The sequence below is a fragment of the Syngnathoides biaculeatus genome, chromosome 9 (assembly GCF_019802595.1).
Source record: "Syngnathoides biaculeatus isolate LvHL_M chromosome 9, ASM1980259v1, whole genome shotgun sequence".
NCBI classification, from domain to species: Eukaryota; Metazoa; Chordata; class Actinopteri; order Syngnathiformes; family Syngnathidae; genus Syngnathoides; species Syngnathoides biaculeatus.
Genome location: NC_084648.1, coordinates 27983541 through 28000756, shown reverse-complemented (window position 1 = coordinate 28000756; position 17216 = coordinate 27983541). Strand labels below are relative to the sequence as shown.

Sequence of the window (17216 nt, the reverse complement as noted above, 5' to 3'; positions counted from 1 at the left end):
AGTAATTTTCCTGCTTTCTAAATAAATCGTGATGTTTTAAACAAAGCCTGATGACCTTCCAATGGTACTGTCTTACACTGTATAAGCTACTATCATCTCAGTTTGTCCAATGGCATACACATGAGTGCTATATACTCAATCGATAATAAAATTATTAAGATCCCTGGCAATAATGAGGAAATGTTTTTCCCAATTCTTAAGGATTTGGTTAAATTCTGTTGTATATTACAGTGAAAAAAATAAGTATTTGAACACCCTCCTATATTGCAAGTTCTCCCACTTAGAAATCATGGAGGGGTCTGAAATCTTCTTCGTAGGTGGATGTCCACTGAAAGGGAGATAATCTAAAAAGACAAATCCAGAAATTACAATTTATGATTTTTTAATTATTTATTTGTGTGATACAGCTACAAATAAGTATTTGAACACCTGAGAAAAAAAACAATGTTAATATTTGGTACAGTAGCCTTTGTTTGCAATTACAGAGGTCAAACGTTTCCTGTAGTTGTTCACCAGGTTTGCACATACTTCAGAAGGGATTTTGGCCCACTCCTCCACAAAGATCTTCTCTAGATAAAACTGGTTTCTGAGCTGTCACTGAGAAACACGGGGTTTCAGCTCCCTCCAAAGATTTTCTATTGGGTTTAGGTCAGGATACTGGCTGGGCCACGACAGAACCTTGATACGCTTCTTGCCTAGCCACTCCTTGGTTTTCCGGGCTGTGTGTTTCAGGTCAAAGTCATTTTGAAAGACCCAGCCATGACCCATCTTCAATTCTCTGACTGAGGGAAAGAGGTTGTTCCCCAAAATCTCACAATACATGGCTGCGGTCATCCCCTGCTTAATACAGTGCAGTCATTCTGTCCCATGTGCAGAAAAACACCCCCAAAGCATGATGCTACCACCACCATGCTTCACAGTAACGTTGGTGTTTTTGGGATGGAACTCATCATTCGTATTCCTCCAAACACAGTCAGAGGAATTATGACCAAAAAGTTCCATTTTGGTCTCATCTGACCACAAAACCTTCTCCCATGACTCCTCTGTATCATCCAAATGGTCAATGGCAAACTTAAGACGGCCTTTGACATGTGCTGGTTTAAGGATGGGAACCTTCCGTGCCATACATGATTTCAAACCATGACGTCTTAGTGTATTACCAACAGTCACCATGGAAAAGGTGGTCCAAGCTCTTTTCAGGTCATTGACTAAGTCCTCTCGTGTAGTCCTGGGCTGATTCCTCACCTTTCTGAGGATCTTTGAGACCCCACGAGGTGATACCTTGAATGGGGCTCCACTCCAATTGAGATAGACCATCACGTTTAGCTTTTTCCGTTTTAGAATGATTGCTCCAACAGTGGCCCTTTTTTCACCAAGCTGCTTGGCAATTTCTCCATAGCCCTTTTCAGCCATGAGGAGTTGTACAATTTTGTCTCTGGTGTCTTTGGACAGCTCTTTGGTCTTGGCCATGTTACAAGTTTGAGTCTTACTGATTTTAAGGGATGGACAGGTTTTTTTTATGCAGCTCATGACCTCACACAGGTGTATCTGATTCAGGATAATACATGGAGTGGAGCTGGACTTTTAAAATTATACTTATTTTCTTCACTGTATTTTGTCGCTGTCTTGGTGTCCTTTCCAGCCAAATGATACCAATAAAAATGTTAACAATGACTAATTCATAACTATGCCAAAATAGGAATGATATTGTGTTGAACTGAATTTTTTTTTAAAGAATGCAGATGCTCTTGTGGACCCTAAAGTGAATTTTTGAATGCATGAACACTAGACAAACCCTCTTTTCACTCAAACTTTCAGTTGCGCTAAGCACAGCCTGTAACTACACGAACATAAGGATATTCCTTTCCACATCCTAGCTGACCATCTCAAATTTAACTAGTACTAACATCACAATATATTAAGCACAGCAGAGCATTCAGGGAAGAAGGATGCCCAATGACACTGCTTTCAATTGTAAATGCTTGAGTCCACAGAGCGGGTCATGAGCAAAAGAGCAAGGAGGAGAATATAAAGAGGCCACAGATCGTGATCAATGAGTTGGGGAAGCGGCCGGGGGTGGTTGAGTAAGAAGGAAAACGAGGATGGGACACCTCCTTGATGTCAAGTGGGAGCTCTGCACAAAATTAAAAAAACACCAGAGCAGCGCATTTGGATCTTTGATGGCACTTTTTGACTGGCATCATCCCTCATTTTGAGAAATGTCATCTGCTGATTCCCTCCTTGTGAATCATTTTTAATGGAGGGAATAAAGGTGTGTGCGTGTGTGTGTGTGTGTGTGTGTGTGTGTGTGTGTGTAGTCAGAAAGGCTGTGTGTCTTTTATTTTGTCACCAGATGAACTCATGTGGTGAGACTAATGAAGAGTGGTGAAAGAAAGAGGGCAGCACTTTAATTGGTCTGCCTCACTCTTCACTCTTCTTCTCTGTTGGAGAAAGGGAGACGAGAAAATGGAGAGTTCTAACTACTGAATAAAATTTCCTAATTTGATGCAGGGTTACCAACAGTCTGGTTTAGTTGTTTTAAAGCTTCTCAACTGGAATTCAAATGGTAGCTAGATTTGATATGAGGCAAAATATCAACTTGAAGCAAGTCCAAAAGTAATATAGGTTGTACTACTGTAATATTCCATATGTATTCACATCACTTACAATAAAACGTGTTCACCAGGCTGAGCAACTTCCCAACTGGAAACATTGAATATAGTACAAACATATGCAAAGGCTACATAGTAATCATTCGCATTGAGACAAAATCATACAGCTATATACAATAGATACCCAATCCTGAACCTGTTTACATTTTCTTACCATTGAAAACATTTTTGCCCAGTCCTGCTAACAATAATTGAACATAATCGTAATTGGAGACTCGAAATTGTCCATAGGTGTGACTGTGAATGTGGATGCTTGTTTATCTAGAGGCAAGGGTGTTTGAACAGGGAGGTGGGGGTGGGGGCAAAAAGTGGACACCTGTCCAGGAGCCCTGGGAGTTGGGGGTGGGGGGATGAGTTCCTAATTTTACAGTAAAACTGTGAACAATTTAGAGCACCTAAGATAAGATCGTCATTAATTCCGTGTTTAAAAATGTTTAACAGTTTTCTCTGGGGACGTATGTTGAGATTTTAACAGTTGTGTGTCTTGGCCAACCAAAGTTTGTGAAACACTGTGCTAGCAAACATAAAACCTCAGAATATCGCACATCACTGGAACTAGTTTCTGTTTTATGACAATGTAGGAAAGAGAAAGTCCCAAAGGAAAGTCCCAAAAAGCGGGGAGAAGACACCAACTGAGAAAAAAGGAGACTGACCATATTGTTAAGTTTTTCAGTGGTTATAGAATTCAGAATATAGAAAAATGAGATGTATGATCTGGGACTACAACAATAAAATATTTAAAGAATATTTAAAGAATATTTTATTGTTGTAATATTCAATGGTGTGGAAAAAGATCCTATTTATATTTTTGTGTTAAAATGTTTCAAAAATACATTTTGCCACGAACCTCCGATACGGGGGCGGACACAAATGCAAGACTTTGAGGCGGAGGCATAACATTCAATGTAGTTAATTCCGGAAACTGGGCCATACACGGTATAGCAGTCCGACAAGGCAGAGGCACAGAAACACTAGGCTAGACATGCAGCGAGGTCCGACGACAATGGGGCAAACTAACAACTCTACAGGACAGTAACAAACAAAAGGGCACAGAATCACTGTGACTAGGGTTACTCTAATTTATGCGTAGAGTCCCACGGGCAGTGAATGCAACTCACTAACACAAAACAACTAACTGGCAAATGCCAGTGACAAAATCTCCAATTTAAATGCCCGTCTAATTACAGTCCCAATGTGAAACAGCTGTGAGCAGTGACAGGTGTCACCTACCAGAGCAGTGGCGTGGCCACGGCCCTCTTGGCAGTGGCCAAGTCTTGCTCATGACACATTTTGATTTTATTGTGAGTATCGTTAATTAATCCTATCCTATATTAATCGTACCTATTTTGTCATTTTTTCATGATTTTTTTAAAAAAATTTTAATTCATTAAAATGTGTTTGAAGTTGTTTTCTCGGCTATTATTAAACCAGCTTTACTGAAGTTTTGGATTTTTGCTGTCATGTCATTTAGTTTCGCTTTTACTGGTATGGAGGAACAGCACTTTTTACACGTATTTTATCAAAGTCATAATTCTGGTAGCAAGACATTTTTTACATATGTAGTTCCACAAATAAGCTCAAACAAATGATTCTGGGAGTAGTTTGAGCCAGTAGTTAAGTCAATATCTGTGAGCATCTATAGTACAGTTACATATAAAATGCAAAACTTTCTGAGGTTGACCAACATTACAATTCCATTGCGTTCACTAAATTAAAAAAGGTGAAATAATTACAGCACATACCACAGTACGATCACCACTGTCACCTTGTTCAACCTTCATCAGCAATTTCTGTGAAAAAGACGGTTGCTCCTCCTCACAATATTATAATTCCTCCACCTCCCCTGAGCATCCCCATTTTCCCTCAGCATTTTGTCTCTGTGAAATGAGGAAGTTTGCTCCAAGCTCTTCCCCCCAGGCATCACACCGCCTCCCTTCCTCCTTCCTTTCTTCCCTCTTCCCCTCTGTGATCCGCTGCTATACTGAAGGCGCAAATGTGGCAGCCTTGTGCGAACGTTTGTGGTTGAACGGCTCTGTGTTTTTATGTCTCCTGACCTCCCCTTCCATGCCTCTCTGTCGTGTTTCACCACCAGTTCATCCTCATGTATATTTATGCGACAAAGCTGAGGAGTCAGGCTGACTTCAAATGAAAATTCATACTAAAGGGAGCGCCGCTGTGCAATTTGTAAATTATGTGTGTGTGTGTCAGAGTATACTCTTTCATCCTTTTTGGGGGATACAAGCATCCTTTTCAAATTCAAGCGTGGAATCCTCTCTCCACTTCCCTTCACGCCTATGATATGTTTTTTTCTTTTCTAGCTGCCACATGCTTCACATCTCCGCCCCACATCTCAACCATGGACAGGTGAGACCTTTTTTTTGTGCCAGGGATTGATGGAAAGTGGCATTCTATTCTAAATGACATAGATGGAAACATGCTTGTACCGGATATACACAAGTACTGAAATGTTTCACAGCCCCAACATACACTCTGACAACCTGTTCATGATCACAGTGGGAAAACATGAGAACTAGAAAAACACCAAGCTCAATCCGAATTAAGAAAATTACAAAAATTATAGAAATGGTTTCCCAATTATTAAAGGGAACGTTAAATGGGAAATTTACTTTTCAGTTGTTGGGATACAAGCAACTTTCATTCTCGGTCTGGACATGGACGGGGGGTAAATCCTCTCTGGGGGGAATCTGAGAGTTGTTGTTTTTTTTTTTAATTCGTAAAACTCGTATTATTAGTACTAGAATTATTGGAGTAGCTGTTCACATTTTCACTGTTCAGTTGTAAAAGTAACAAAACCTGTATTTGGCATTTGCCTGAGTCATAAATCCCCAAGAACCAACGTTTAACAAATGGACATTAATTTTGCTGAAATCCTGTATCCTTTCTTTAGTTTGACCAAAGAATCGCATACATTTATCAAGACAGCTGGGAACTATTTGAAGTTGTGGAAAATAATCTGTCATTTGTCTCTTTTGATTATACTAAAAGAATGTGGGTAAAAAGTGTCACATAGTTGGTGTACTGTATATTCCGATCAGAGCCCACATTCAATAGGTTTGTCCTTTGGACCTGAGAAAACCCACGCAGTGTGAGAAAGCTGGACAAATGGACTTTGAAGTAGGAGCAGCACCTTGCCACTGGCATAAGAAAAATGTAATAAAAGAGACTAAAGGAATAATTCAGAGATATCAGGTGCCATTTGATGAGGTCAACCCTATGTACAGTTTAGAATTTAGTGCCTTGCTCAAGCTTCTGACCACACCCAAAGGACCAAAGCCCAAGTGTTTACTGAGAGAATTTTTGCTTCCCCGCAAGATCCTGTTCCCTGTTTATTATGAACACCACACTCTAACTCATTTACTTGTTTCACATGAAATTTTGTTTGCCAAAAGCTCTTTAAAAATTACTAACTATGTACAGTAGGTTGTTTTTATGTAAAAAAAAAAAAGTGTTTTTTAAATGTGATGAAGACGCAAAGTTTGTGAAACTTAGATGCTGAGGTGCCAAATTCAGGGTTGTGCAACTTTAGTGAGACGTAAGCATAATTCACTGAGGCGTTAAGAAAAACAACAATTTAAACTATCCACTGTATTGAACAAATCTAATTAACTTAATCCATTTATTGTGGCTCTGAACCAAAACAGGCACAGTTGTTACTGATCAGCGTTTAAGCGTTTCACAAAGTTTCAGGGCTAAAATCATGTTTCTCCACTACATGTGAGGAAAGGACCATGAAAACAAAACTCGTGGTAATTTTTACAAAAATTCCAGCTAATGTGTGTAAATAGTGTACATTTCCAGAAGATTAATCTTTGTGTGGAAAAGCTGACTGCGGCCACTCAAACGAGCGTGTGCGTTGAAACAAAAACTGCCTTGGGGGGTTGGCGCTCCTTTAGTTTGCCGAAGAGGAATAACGTGGGAAAAGAGGAATAGGAGCCATTCATCTTTTCACTTATTCATTCACTTGCTCACTCTCATCCCTCCCCTAACCCCCTTTCACTCAATATCCTTGTCCCTGTAAATGGTCTCTATTTAATATAATGACTCTCTCACTGAACCCAAACATATGTCCTTCCTCACACTGCAGGTACCCAAACACAGACTACAATATATGAACCCGCAATTATTTTGCTGAGGTTTTCAGATTTTGAGCGCAACAGCTTCATATTTCTTATGTTTGCTTGAACTGTGTAGCCATTAGTTACTACATGAGAGCAGAATGATTCATTTACCCATCACCCCCCGCGAAATACCTTCACATCCTTCACGTTCATGCGGGTGCCTTCCTTCCCCACAAAAATGTCATCTATATCCACCAGGATATGCCGGTCCAGACCCAAAGTCAGCTTCCTGTCAGTGAGGTAGGAGATGGCATCCACTAAGATGAGTCTGTGGAGCCAATAGTTCAGCCCCTGACCAAAAAAGATCCTCCTCACCCCGTCATAGAACCCCATGTCCTGCACTACAGTAGCCTGCAGACCCAGGCTGAACCCCGGCCCTGGATTGTCACCGCTACCCACCCCTGCTCCATCCTTGGCCCGGGCATGCAGCACAGCTTGGTAGCTGGAGTGATTGGAGGAAAAGGAAGTCCATTCTTCACCGGGTAAGGGCCCTCGGTCTGTGCCGGGCTTGGTTAGGTGGATGATGGGAGAGCTGGACACCACACAGCAGTCCCAAAGGGCCTGATTGGTCCTGAGCACCAGCGGGAAATTTCTGAGTCTAAGCAGAGGGGGCGAGGTCTCAGTGGAGCGGTAGAAGCCGATGATGCCCACCCTGAACTCGGTGCAGTACTGATGCAGCAGCTGTCTGTTCCATGTGTCTGCATGTGCATACTTGAGAAGATTCTCATAAATGATGAGTGAATATCGTCCCCGGCCCTTGTCCGTCAAAGGCGGTAGGTCACCCTTCCCCGACACAATTTCCATGCGGAACTTGAAGTGCGCAGACTCTAATATAGTCACAATGTCCTGACCCAACTGAGAGTACTGCGACTCCACTAGCACCAGCACCGCTGAGTCAGTGTGGACATGCGTGTGAGGCGGATTAGGAGGGTATGGGTATGGGAGTTGACGATACGGGGACATGGACAGGGGCTGTGAGCAGGCGGGCTCTGAGGACTGTCCTATTTGCATGGAAGGGGAGGTGTTTGAGAAGAGGAAGTAAGCAGAGACGAGCAAGGAGAGGAGACAGCAGGAGGCCAGCAAGAGTAGGAGCCGCCGTAAGTGGCGGCGGAAGCGCACGGCCACCGTCATGGCGGGCTGGCCGCAGACGCCTCTTTCGGAACCGGCACTTCCACTGGTCTATGATGGGAGAGCAAAGCCACTCAGGGGTGCATCATGTGACCATGGCAGGTGGAGATGTGGGCGGTGCTGGAGGTCGCAGCGCACACATCTTCGGTGGAAGCGGGGGCTTCACATGGACAGAGTGCAGAGATCCATCCCTGCAAAAAGGGTACAGGTGTGAATAACAAGTATGAAGGCTACGTATTCGTGTGTGCTGCCACCGGCAGTGGTAGAAAGTAAAAAAAGTACAAATACATCATTAGTGCACTGAATTTAAATTTTGAGTTTTTGCTACAGGTTTTTCTGATGTTTCATTTACTCTCTATATTTTATTTGTTCATTTATGTATTTAACCTAGCTTTGTCCAGCGAAGGCATTTGCAGTAATGACCTGGCTTCAGACAGCAGAGTAAAACAAAGCAAGATTAAAGCAGGGACAAATAAATACAGTACAAAATTAAAAATAGAAAAGTAAGTAAATAAAAATATGGGCAGATGTAGTTCCATATTTACATCACGGCATATGGTGGTTAATGAGCTAAAAACAATGCAGGTTTTTTTTGCACAGAATACATCACTATTTTAAACAGTGGTATGGGATGAAAGAGAATAATTTTATTATTTATTGTGTGTTCCAGTCATTTGGGTCAGAAAATTTAAAAAAGTTAAATGCAAAGTGTCTGTACTTTCTTCTTCTTCTTGTGTCAAAATGGATTCGCTACTTTTTTTTTTTTTATCTCTGCAGATGACAACGTCACAGTTTAAATCTTGAATGAGTCATTGATTGATTTTTTTTTTCAACCATGGTATTTGTATTTCTACTTAAGTACAGAGTGTAAGTACTTTTCGTACTACTTCCCGACATGAGGGCACAGCTGGTATATATGACTGAAAACAACTTGCATCCTTAGGGCTTACCCGACTCACACACGTACATGGACACGTACCCGCGCACGTGACATCCCAGCAAAAACACAAAACTCAATAAACAACAGCTGTCGTGTGTTAATATGTGGTGAGGTGGACAGCAGCGCAACTAATCAGTTCTATAATGCTCTGCAGAGATTCCCTGTAATTGCACCAAACTCGGTGCACTTATGTCCCATTTCTGAACCTAATCATCTAAAGTACCGCAAAATTAGAGTTGGGCTCCTTTCACCAGGAGCGCTAATCTGGGGGTCTTGCTCAGGACAGTCGAGAGGAAATGGGGAGCGGAGAGAGAATTTGAGAAAGGGACACAATGAGAAACGACAGAAAGAGAGAGGGGGGAACAAAATGCAGTGAATTACAGAAAGAGTCAAAAAAGGATTAGCATCTTAATTTGTGTGCCGGGAGCCAGAGGAGAAAAGATCCCTTTGCATATCCCCCCCCCCCCCCCCCACCACCACCACCACCACCACCACCACCAACACCATTCTTCTTCACCCTTTATAGCAGTTGAAATTAAATCACTTTTTTCCTGATACTTGTTCCACATCATTTGATGAGATGACAATTCATGGGGGAGGAATCATTGTATATACTGTCTGAAGAAAATAACTTGTTTCTTTAACATCTCCAAATAAACTTGTCTTGATTCTCAAATTGGCCCATATACGAGGAAACAAATCTTATGCTCAGTTGAGTCCTCGCCTAAATTAAAAGAGGAAGTATTGCAAATTAAAGTCAATATATTCTCAATATTGACTGAAATTTACAAGCAAAACAATCTCATATCAGAAACCTGTTACTCTCCTGGTGTCGTGCCATTGGTTGCCACACGAGGGCATTGAATTTAGAACAAACAGCTCGTGTGAAAGTTATTATTAAACTAATATCTCTGTCCAGTGATAGTAAAAAAAAGTACGTTTTTATTGCTGTAAATAAAACTACAAATTTTATTTATTAATTATTTTTTGTGTAATTTAAAGAAACAAAATCCTTTCTTGGGTTAAGTCACAAACAGTTTCATTAGAGTTAATATACTACCTATTTTTTAACATGTTCCAATTCAATTTCATGCAAACCTGGAAACTTGCCAATAGTAATAAAATGAAAATAAAAATCATATAAGTCTATAGTGTTGCACATGCGGTAAAACAAGAGCGCAACAACAAGGAACAAACAGTATAGAGCACCGAGACTCAAATGACAAAAAGACCACAAACAAAACACAAGAGGAATGCACCCCGTTCCATCGGTCTCGAGGACTGGCTCCCCCACTTACCTCTCGCCGAGGTTGAAGCGCAGTTACGCGGAGAGGAGGTTTGACGGGGAACCGGTGAGCGTTATAGTGTTCCGTGTGGGTCCGGTGCTCTGGTCTCGGTGGCGCACCTCCCCCGTGTGTTTTGGATGCTGAAGCTCCGTGCCATCTCTCTCTCCACCCTCTCTCTCTCTCCACCCTCGACTAGAGCAGCAGGGGCAGCCACCCGGAATGATGCGCTCTCCTCCCCCTTTTATCATTCCTCTCCATTTATCACACTCTGTCCCCCCTACTTACGGTCTCCTCTTCGCCGCCGCCAAGCTGCCTTTATCTCCGCTTTTAAGGCTGCAGATTGGCAGCGATCGCCCACGGCAGTTTGCCCCTTAACGACTGGCGGCCGTGCGTAAAAACAGCCTTCTAGAGGGGCGCCTGCACGCGGATGAGGCTCTGCTCATGGAGGTTTAGGTTGGAGTGGAGGGTAGAAATTGGGGTGGGTGATTGACACAAAAGGCACCCCAACCCCATTTTTTTTCATCCGCAGCTCCAGTGATCACGGTCCCGGTAAGAGCTCATAGCCCGTTAGTTGGCGTTTGTGCGATGAAGGATGTGTCACAGGCGGATACGTGAATGGCGCGCTCTGCTTATCAACCTTATTGAACGTTGTGTTACTCAGAACACTAGATGAAGGGGGAGGACACGTTCTCAATTCATCAATTATGTGCAGTGGTTGTCCGAGCCTGAATTGTGCGAAACCCCCATTCGGGTGCCCCCCAGCCCCATCAGATTCATCTGCTCCTCTTAATCTGGCCAATGGTCTAAAACAAAACAAACAAAGAATTGAGTAAAGAAACAATCTGTCAAATTCTGCTCAAGATAAAGCAAAAAGGGGTAGCACGGCGGCGCAGCTGCTAAAGCGTCGGCCTCACAGTTCTGAGGTCTCAGGTTCAATGCCAGCCCTCCTTGTGGGGAGTTTGCATGTTCTCCCTGTGCCTGCGTGGGTTTCTTCTGGGCATGCCCATTTTCCTCCCACATACCAAAAACATGCTACATTAATTGGACACTCTAAATTGCCCCTAGGTGTGAACCTTGTGAGGATAAGCTGCTAAGAAAATGGATGGATGGATGGATGGATAAAGCAGAAATGGCAAAAAGCATAACCACACAGATAATTTAATGTGTAATGACCATATTAAACATAAAAATGAAGTAAAACACTGTTATTGCCAGCAAGTTTATTGTACAGGAAATAATATTTAAAAATGATTCAAAGCCTCTAAATTGCCCTTAGGTGCAATTGTGAGTGTGGCTTTTGTTTGTCTCCATGTGCCCTGCGATTGAGTGGCAACCAGTTCTGGGTGTACACTTTCTGCCTCCTGCCCAAAGATAGCTGGGTTAGCCTGCAGCACTCCGCAACCCTTGTGGGGATAAGTGGCTCAGAAAATGGATGGATGTGTGGATTCAAGGCAAACATTTTGATTCATCCATCCATTTTATGAACCGTTTAGCCTTACTGAGGTCGCGGGTGTGCTGGCTGGTATCTCAGCTGACTTCAGGTGAGACGTCACTAGCCTGGAAGCAGTTTTGTTTTTAGCTATTGCAATAATAACCAACTCACTCCACATTATCCCTTAACTTTTACTGTACCAATTAATTACATTTACTTGTTTAACAGCTATACCAAACATGCATGCAAACCATGTATGTTTGGTATAACCTATCGCTAAATGGCTATATTCCCACTCCACCGTAGCCCTTTGAAAATTTGTAAGTGATTTTTAGCTTTTATAGTGTGCAAAGAAGTCTAAATTTAGACATATAGAGATGACATTAGTGACATACAGTACACATTATATGCGAGTCCCTTTTATGAGCTGCGAGGAATTAGTGTGCTTCCTAGTTTCAAATGTGTTGCCAAAAGTGAAAAACTTGACCAAAAAAATAGTTAACTTAAAAGTTTAGATGCAGTGTGACAAACAGCAACAAGACTATGATCTTTGGATGGTAACAGTTCTGTTCCTTGAAAAAATGAACCCTGACATAACAGATAGCGGAAAAAATGGCCTTCAGGAATGAACAATGTGTCTAAAGAGAGTTTCTATTTGTTAATTAAAATGCTGTTGAGAAAGTCTGTTAGTTCCAAAGTTGGCCACTGTTGTTTACTGGCGCTGTGGTGCGATGCAGTGGCAATGTGATAATGTTGTTTTGTTCGCGTTTAGAAGTAAAAAACTTTGGAGTGAACTAACTGAACCATATCACTTTATGAAAGAATTTGATCATTTTGCTTGGCTCCCACCTGCCACGTCACCTGGGAGCGGAAAGGGAACTGTTGAAGTGTTCTTTCACTCCCTTCTGATTGTTCAGAGAATGACCAATTAACAGCCAGCTTCAGGCAGCGCCGTGCATACAGGGGAGTGACTCCAGTGAACTGGATGATTCGTTCAGTGAATGAACTGGTGTACTGAGAAACTAAAGGTTGATTCATTCAGGGAAGGGCCTGAAGAGAAGTGATTGATTACTTCAGTGAATCGGTGTACTGAGGAACTGAATAGTGATTTGTTCGTTTGTGATCTGCTAAGGTGCGATGTTCTAGTTGGTTGAATGATTTGTTTGCCAGAGGAACAACGTACTTCATACGCAGTGAGCGTACTCATGAGTGATTTTAATAGCAAGTCCTGACATCCTTGCAGCTGTTTCTTCAGGCTAACTGATAATTTTGTGTCAGTCAAGCACATGAAAACAAGCACACGGGTGTCTTTTTTTTTTAATCTTGCCAACTTTCCTGCTTTCAAATATTCGACACCAACAACACATGATGAGTGAAGGTCAACCTCAGGGATGGATCTTTAATGGAAGGAAGAAGCACTCATTTTATGGAAAAGTACTGAACAATTTGGGGAATGAATCTTTTAACCGACTTGAGTGATTCAGTACCCTCGTAGAACTGCTTAGCCCATCACTACAATCTGTCAGTCTGGTGCAATGCAGGGTTAGAAAGGGACTGAGGTATTTCCGGGTCGCAGATCTATAATATGGCTAGATCCAATTCCAAAAGACATACCTTGAACATAAGGCATTGATGTGGCAACTATGTGCTGGGTTCTAATGCTTCTATTGTCTACTGTGCATAGAACACAGTGCTGACATAGAGAAAGTGGCAGTTGGGTTAAGTTGTTGGGGAGTACAAAAACACATCGTTGGACTCCAGGACATGCTATTTTTTTTTTTTTTTTTACAGAAACAGATATTTTTATTTTTTTTTCTCAAGCAAACTTTTAAAAACGAATTTACAATAATGTACTGGACGTTATAGGCCACAGGAAAATACAACAAAACTGGTCTGTTCTATCTATCAAGGTTCTACTGCACTACAGTTTGGTGTTTGTAATGTCATGAAGGACTCTGAAATTTTCATCTAAAAGAAAAAAAAAAACATAGATCACAATGTAAGATTTGTTTTTAACAGTTTCCGTTTATGTCACTGCTGCAAATACGTATTTGAACACCTGCCAATTAGAAAAAAAATCTGTTTCTCCAAGACCTCTTTTTCACCTTCTCAAAAATCAATCAACATGTGACTTATTATTCTAAATTAGAAGTAACTCTTTGAGATCATTAGCTGCGTAAAGACAAAGCTCAAACTCCCTGTTTGTTGGTGACAGCCCAGAAACCTGGTTTATTTAGAGAAGATCTGCATGGAGGAATGGGACAAACCTCAGTGAAAAAGTCCAGGAAACTTTTGACCTTAGTAATTGCAAACAATAGCTTCTGTACCAAATATTAACATTAATTTTCACAGGTATTCAAATACTTATTTGCAGAAGTAAAATACAAATAAATTAACTTGGTTGAAGGTCAGTCATTACTGTAACATCCATCCATTTATTGAGGTACTTATTCTCACGAGGGTCGCGGGAGTGCTGGAGCCTATCCTAATTGTCATCGGGCAGGAGGCAGGGTACACCCTGAACTGGTTGCCAGTTAATCACAGGGCACATGGAGACAGAAAACACTTGCACTCACAATCACACGAGCAATTTAGAGTGCCCAATGAATGCAGGTTTTTGTGATGTGGAAGGAAACCTAAGTGCCCAGCGAAGGTTAACTCCACGCAGACAGGGTTGGTGTTGGAACCCCAGTCCTCAGAACTGTGAGGTCAACGCTCTAACCAGTTGCTCCAGTGTTCCATCCAGCTGACTCCGGTTACCAAAAATTACATGGTTTGGTTAATCACTTTTTATATTTTCAAGTAGAGTATAAATCCATCGATTTCCTACACTTCTTAACCTCACTAGGGATGAGGGCCTCCTGGAGCCTATTGCAGTGAACTTTGGAGAGCGGTAGGCTATAGCGATCGTGCATGTGACATCACTCTTTTCACAGCGCCATATTGCCGGTCAAACAAAGCTGTTAGGCAGTCCGGGAGTCGTTGAACCGGAGGAGATTTTTCACAATGCCCAAGACCTGTTGTGCTGTTGGTTGTCACAATAGACGAGACAGTTCTTCAAAGATATCATTCGATAGAATCCCAGCTGAAAAGACAAGAAAAGATCGATGGATTGCCGGTCAAACAAAGCTGCTCGGCAGTACAGGAGTCTTGAACCGGAGCAGATTTTTCACAATGCCCGAGACCTATTGTATCATTTATTTAAAGATCAAGTGTCATCAAACGGATTATTTTTGGTATATTATTAAAAACCCACAGCCAATATGGTCCCATGTGTTTTTTCACCACAAAACATGATTTTGACGTATACAGCTTTTTGTAACTCCCACCATGAAAATCCTTTCAGGGATTTGTTTTCGAGAAGAAGCAGGAAGTGACATAAAGGACATCGGCGCCCCTCGTGGACTCGTTTGTTTCCATTAGTTTTACCTCCGGGAAGGTAGCTCGTTGTTCCTTCGTGTTAGCCAAAATGCCGGCTCATTGCATTGCTGGACATTGCTTGAACACTCGGGAGAATGTAATTACCCTTCATAAGTTTGAAAGAGACCCTGTTCGTTGTGAAAAATGGATTGCACGGGTGCAGAGGACGAGAGCTTCATGGGTTCCAAATAACAGGTAGATGTGTATACAGCTCCAAAAAAAACAAAAATAGTTTTGGGCGGACCACGTAATAGGTCTCTCTCATAATGTGGCAAAAGATCTGCCTATGAAATGCGTTGATGTGCGCATACAGCTACTAAAAAAAATAATAGTTTGGGGCAGACCACGTAATCTGTCTCTCTCATAACATAACAAAAGATCCGCGTATGAAATGTGTCGATGCGCGCGTCGCCCAGCTAACAATGTCTCGATAGTGTTCATCGCGTACTGCGGCGACTTTGAACATACCCCTAAAAGCAACATAGCTCGGCTCCACCTCCTCCTTACATGCGACCACGGGTGCCAAAACTCAGCCACACCGGCTGAGGCGCCGCGTTCGGCGGTCACAGCTTCTGCGAAGGCTGCGCGTTGGGCTTTGCGACGGGGGCGGCTCTGAAGAACCCAGCCGAGAATGCGTTACTCAGTCGCATGCGCGCATAAAGCGCCCCGGCTCGACTGCGAGCAGCCCCCTAAAGCAGCACCGCTCGGCTCTGTCATCAGCCACACAGGCCGGCTGTGATGAGCCGCGATGGCTCATCTCCGCCGCGGGAGTGGATCGGACGGGATGCGGTTTGGCCGTGATCGGATATCATCTGGATATGGCTCGAAACAATAGTGTAATATTGCCCTGAGGGCTCGAAACAATAGTGTAATATTGCTCCGGTAACTTCACTCGGTTGTGTGGTGTTGTCCTTTTCGAAAAGAGCTTCGGTGTCAGAAGAGGCGTCGGAAAAATGCAAATATCTCTGTTGTTCAGCTTTCAATAGTAGCAGGCACTGCGCGTTTTCAATGGCGGAAGTGACGAGGACGTCAAGGACAGAGGATGCGACTAATATGGTGACCACTTGGATGTCGAGGGACACTCAATTGCGCAACTTTGTGCATGGAAGACGCGCTCTCCGCTCACTTTTTTTTTCGTGTAGACATTGAAGTGAATACTGTTATATGTATTTTAAATTACAATATATATTTTAGAATGTTTATAGGGATGTTAGTCCCACTTTAAATATATATTTGCATTGAAAAAATCTGATTTATTCCTGATTGAGAACAGATCCAGCAACAAAGAATTTGCATGCGTCCAAATTTTTATTCGTTTTCAAACTCTTCTGTGTAAATCTTGACGACTTATTCACCAGATACATGTGTATATCAAGATGTCCAAGACGAAGCGTAAGCGAATTAACAGCCCAATTTCTTATTGCCGAAAACATCGACTTTGGAAACAAATATGGATCCTCTATGCCAAGTGTCTCTAATTTTTCCACGCACCTTCATTTATTATCATCTTAACGGTATCGGCCAAAACTCTGGCTGTCATGCTATAAGACATATTTTCGTTTCGTCTCAACGGAATAAACCTGTAACAATGCTTTGTTTGACCAGCAATATGGTGATCCGTAGGTGCACGATCGCTAGACCCTGAAGTGGTCGGCAGCCAATCAGAGGGAACATATAAAGAAAACAAGCATTTGCACTCATATTCCCATTTTTAGTCTTTATTCAACCTACCACACATGTTTTGGGGATGTGGGAGGAAACCGTAGTACCCGGAGAAAACCCACGCAGCTAAGGGCAGAGTATCCAAACTACATAATACAATATTTATTCATTTTGTTTTGCGTCAGTTACAGTGAACTTCAACTGAGACTGGCAAAAGCACATATTGCAGCAAGCACCCTTTTCCTTTTATTTGGAGAATTGTGGGAGTGAGAGATTGACAATTGATACCAAGGAATTCTCAAAAGGATTAAGTTTGTTTCAATACGTTTAAAGATGCTTTAAGTGTGGGGGGTGGGTAAAACTACATTTTAAAAAAGATTTTTATGCAGTTGTTCTGCATTGCAGATTTTCACGGGTGGGTCTGTAATGTATGGTCCTCATGATAAACAGGGTTCCCTTTACATTTGTGATTTTCTGAACAGGTCCTCCCCCTCTGCTTTTTTTTTTCCAGATCCACAAGTGGCAGATGTCTATCTG

General features: G+C 42.2%; 1 protein-coding gene across 2 annotated transcripts in view; it reads right to left on the bottom strand.

Annotated features, from left to right (window-relative positions):
* The window catches only part of ndst3 (N-deacetylase/N-sulfotransferase (heparan glucosaminyl) 3), a 73708-nt gene extending 63392 nt beyond the window's left edge, over positions 1-10316 (bottom strand). For both annotated transcript variants that reach the window (XM_061830823.1, XM_061830824.1), the window contains exons 1-2: positions 10178-10316; positions 6944-8130 (exon numbers count right to left, since the gene is read on the bottom strand). In XM_061830823.1, the coding sequence (XP_061686807.1) occupies positions 6944-7942 (999 nt within the window). In that variant the 5' untranslated portion in view covers positions 7943-8130; positions 10178-10316. The remainder of the gene's footprint in view (positions 1-6943; positions 8131-10177) is intronic.
* Positions 10317-17216: the final 6900 nt, after the last annotated feature.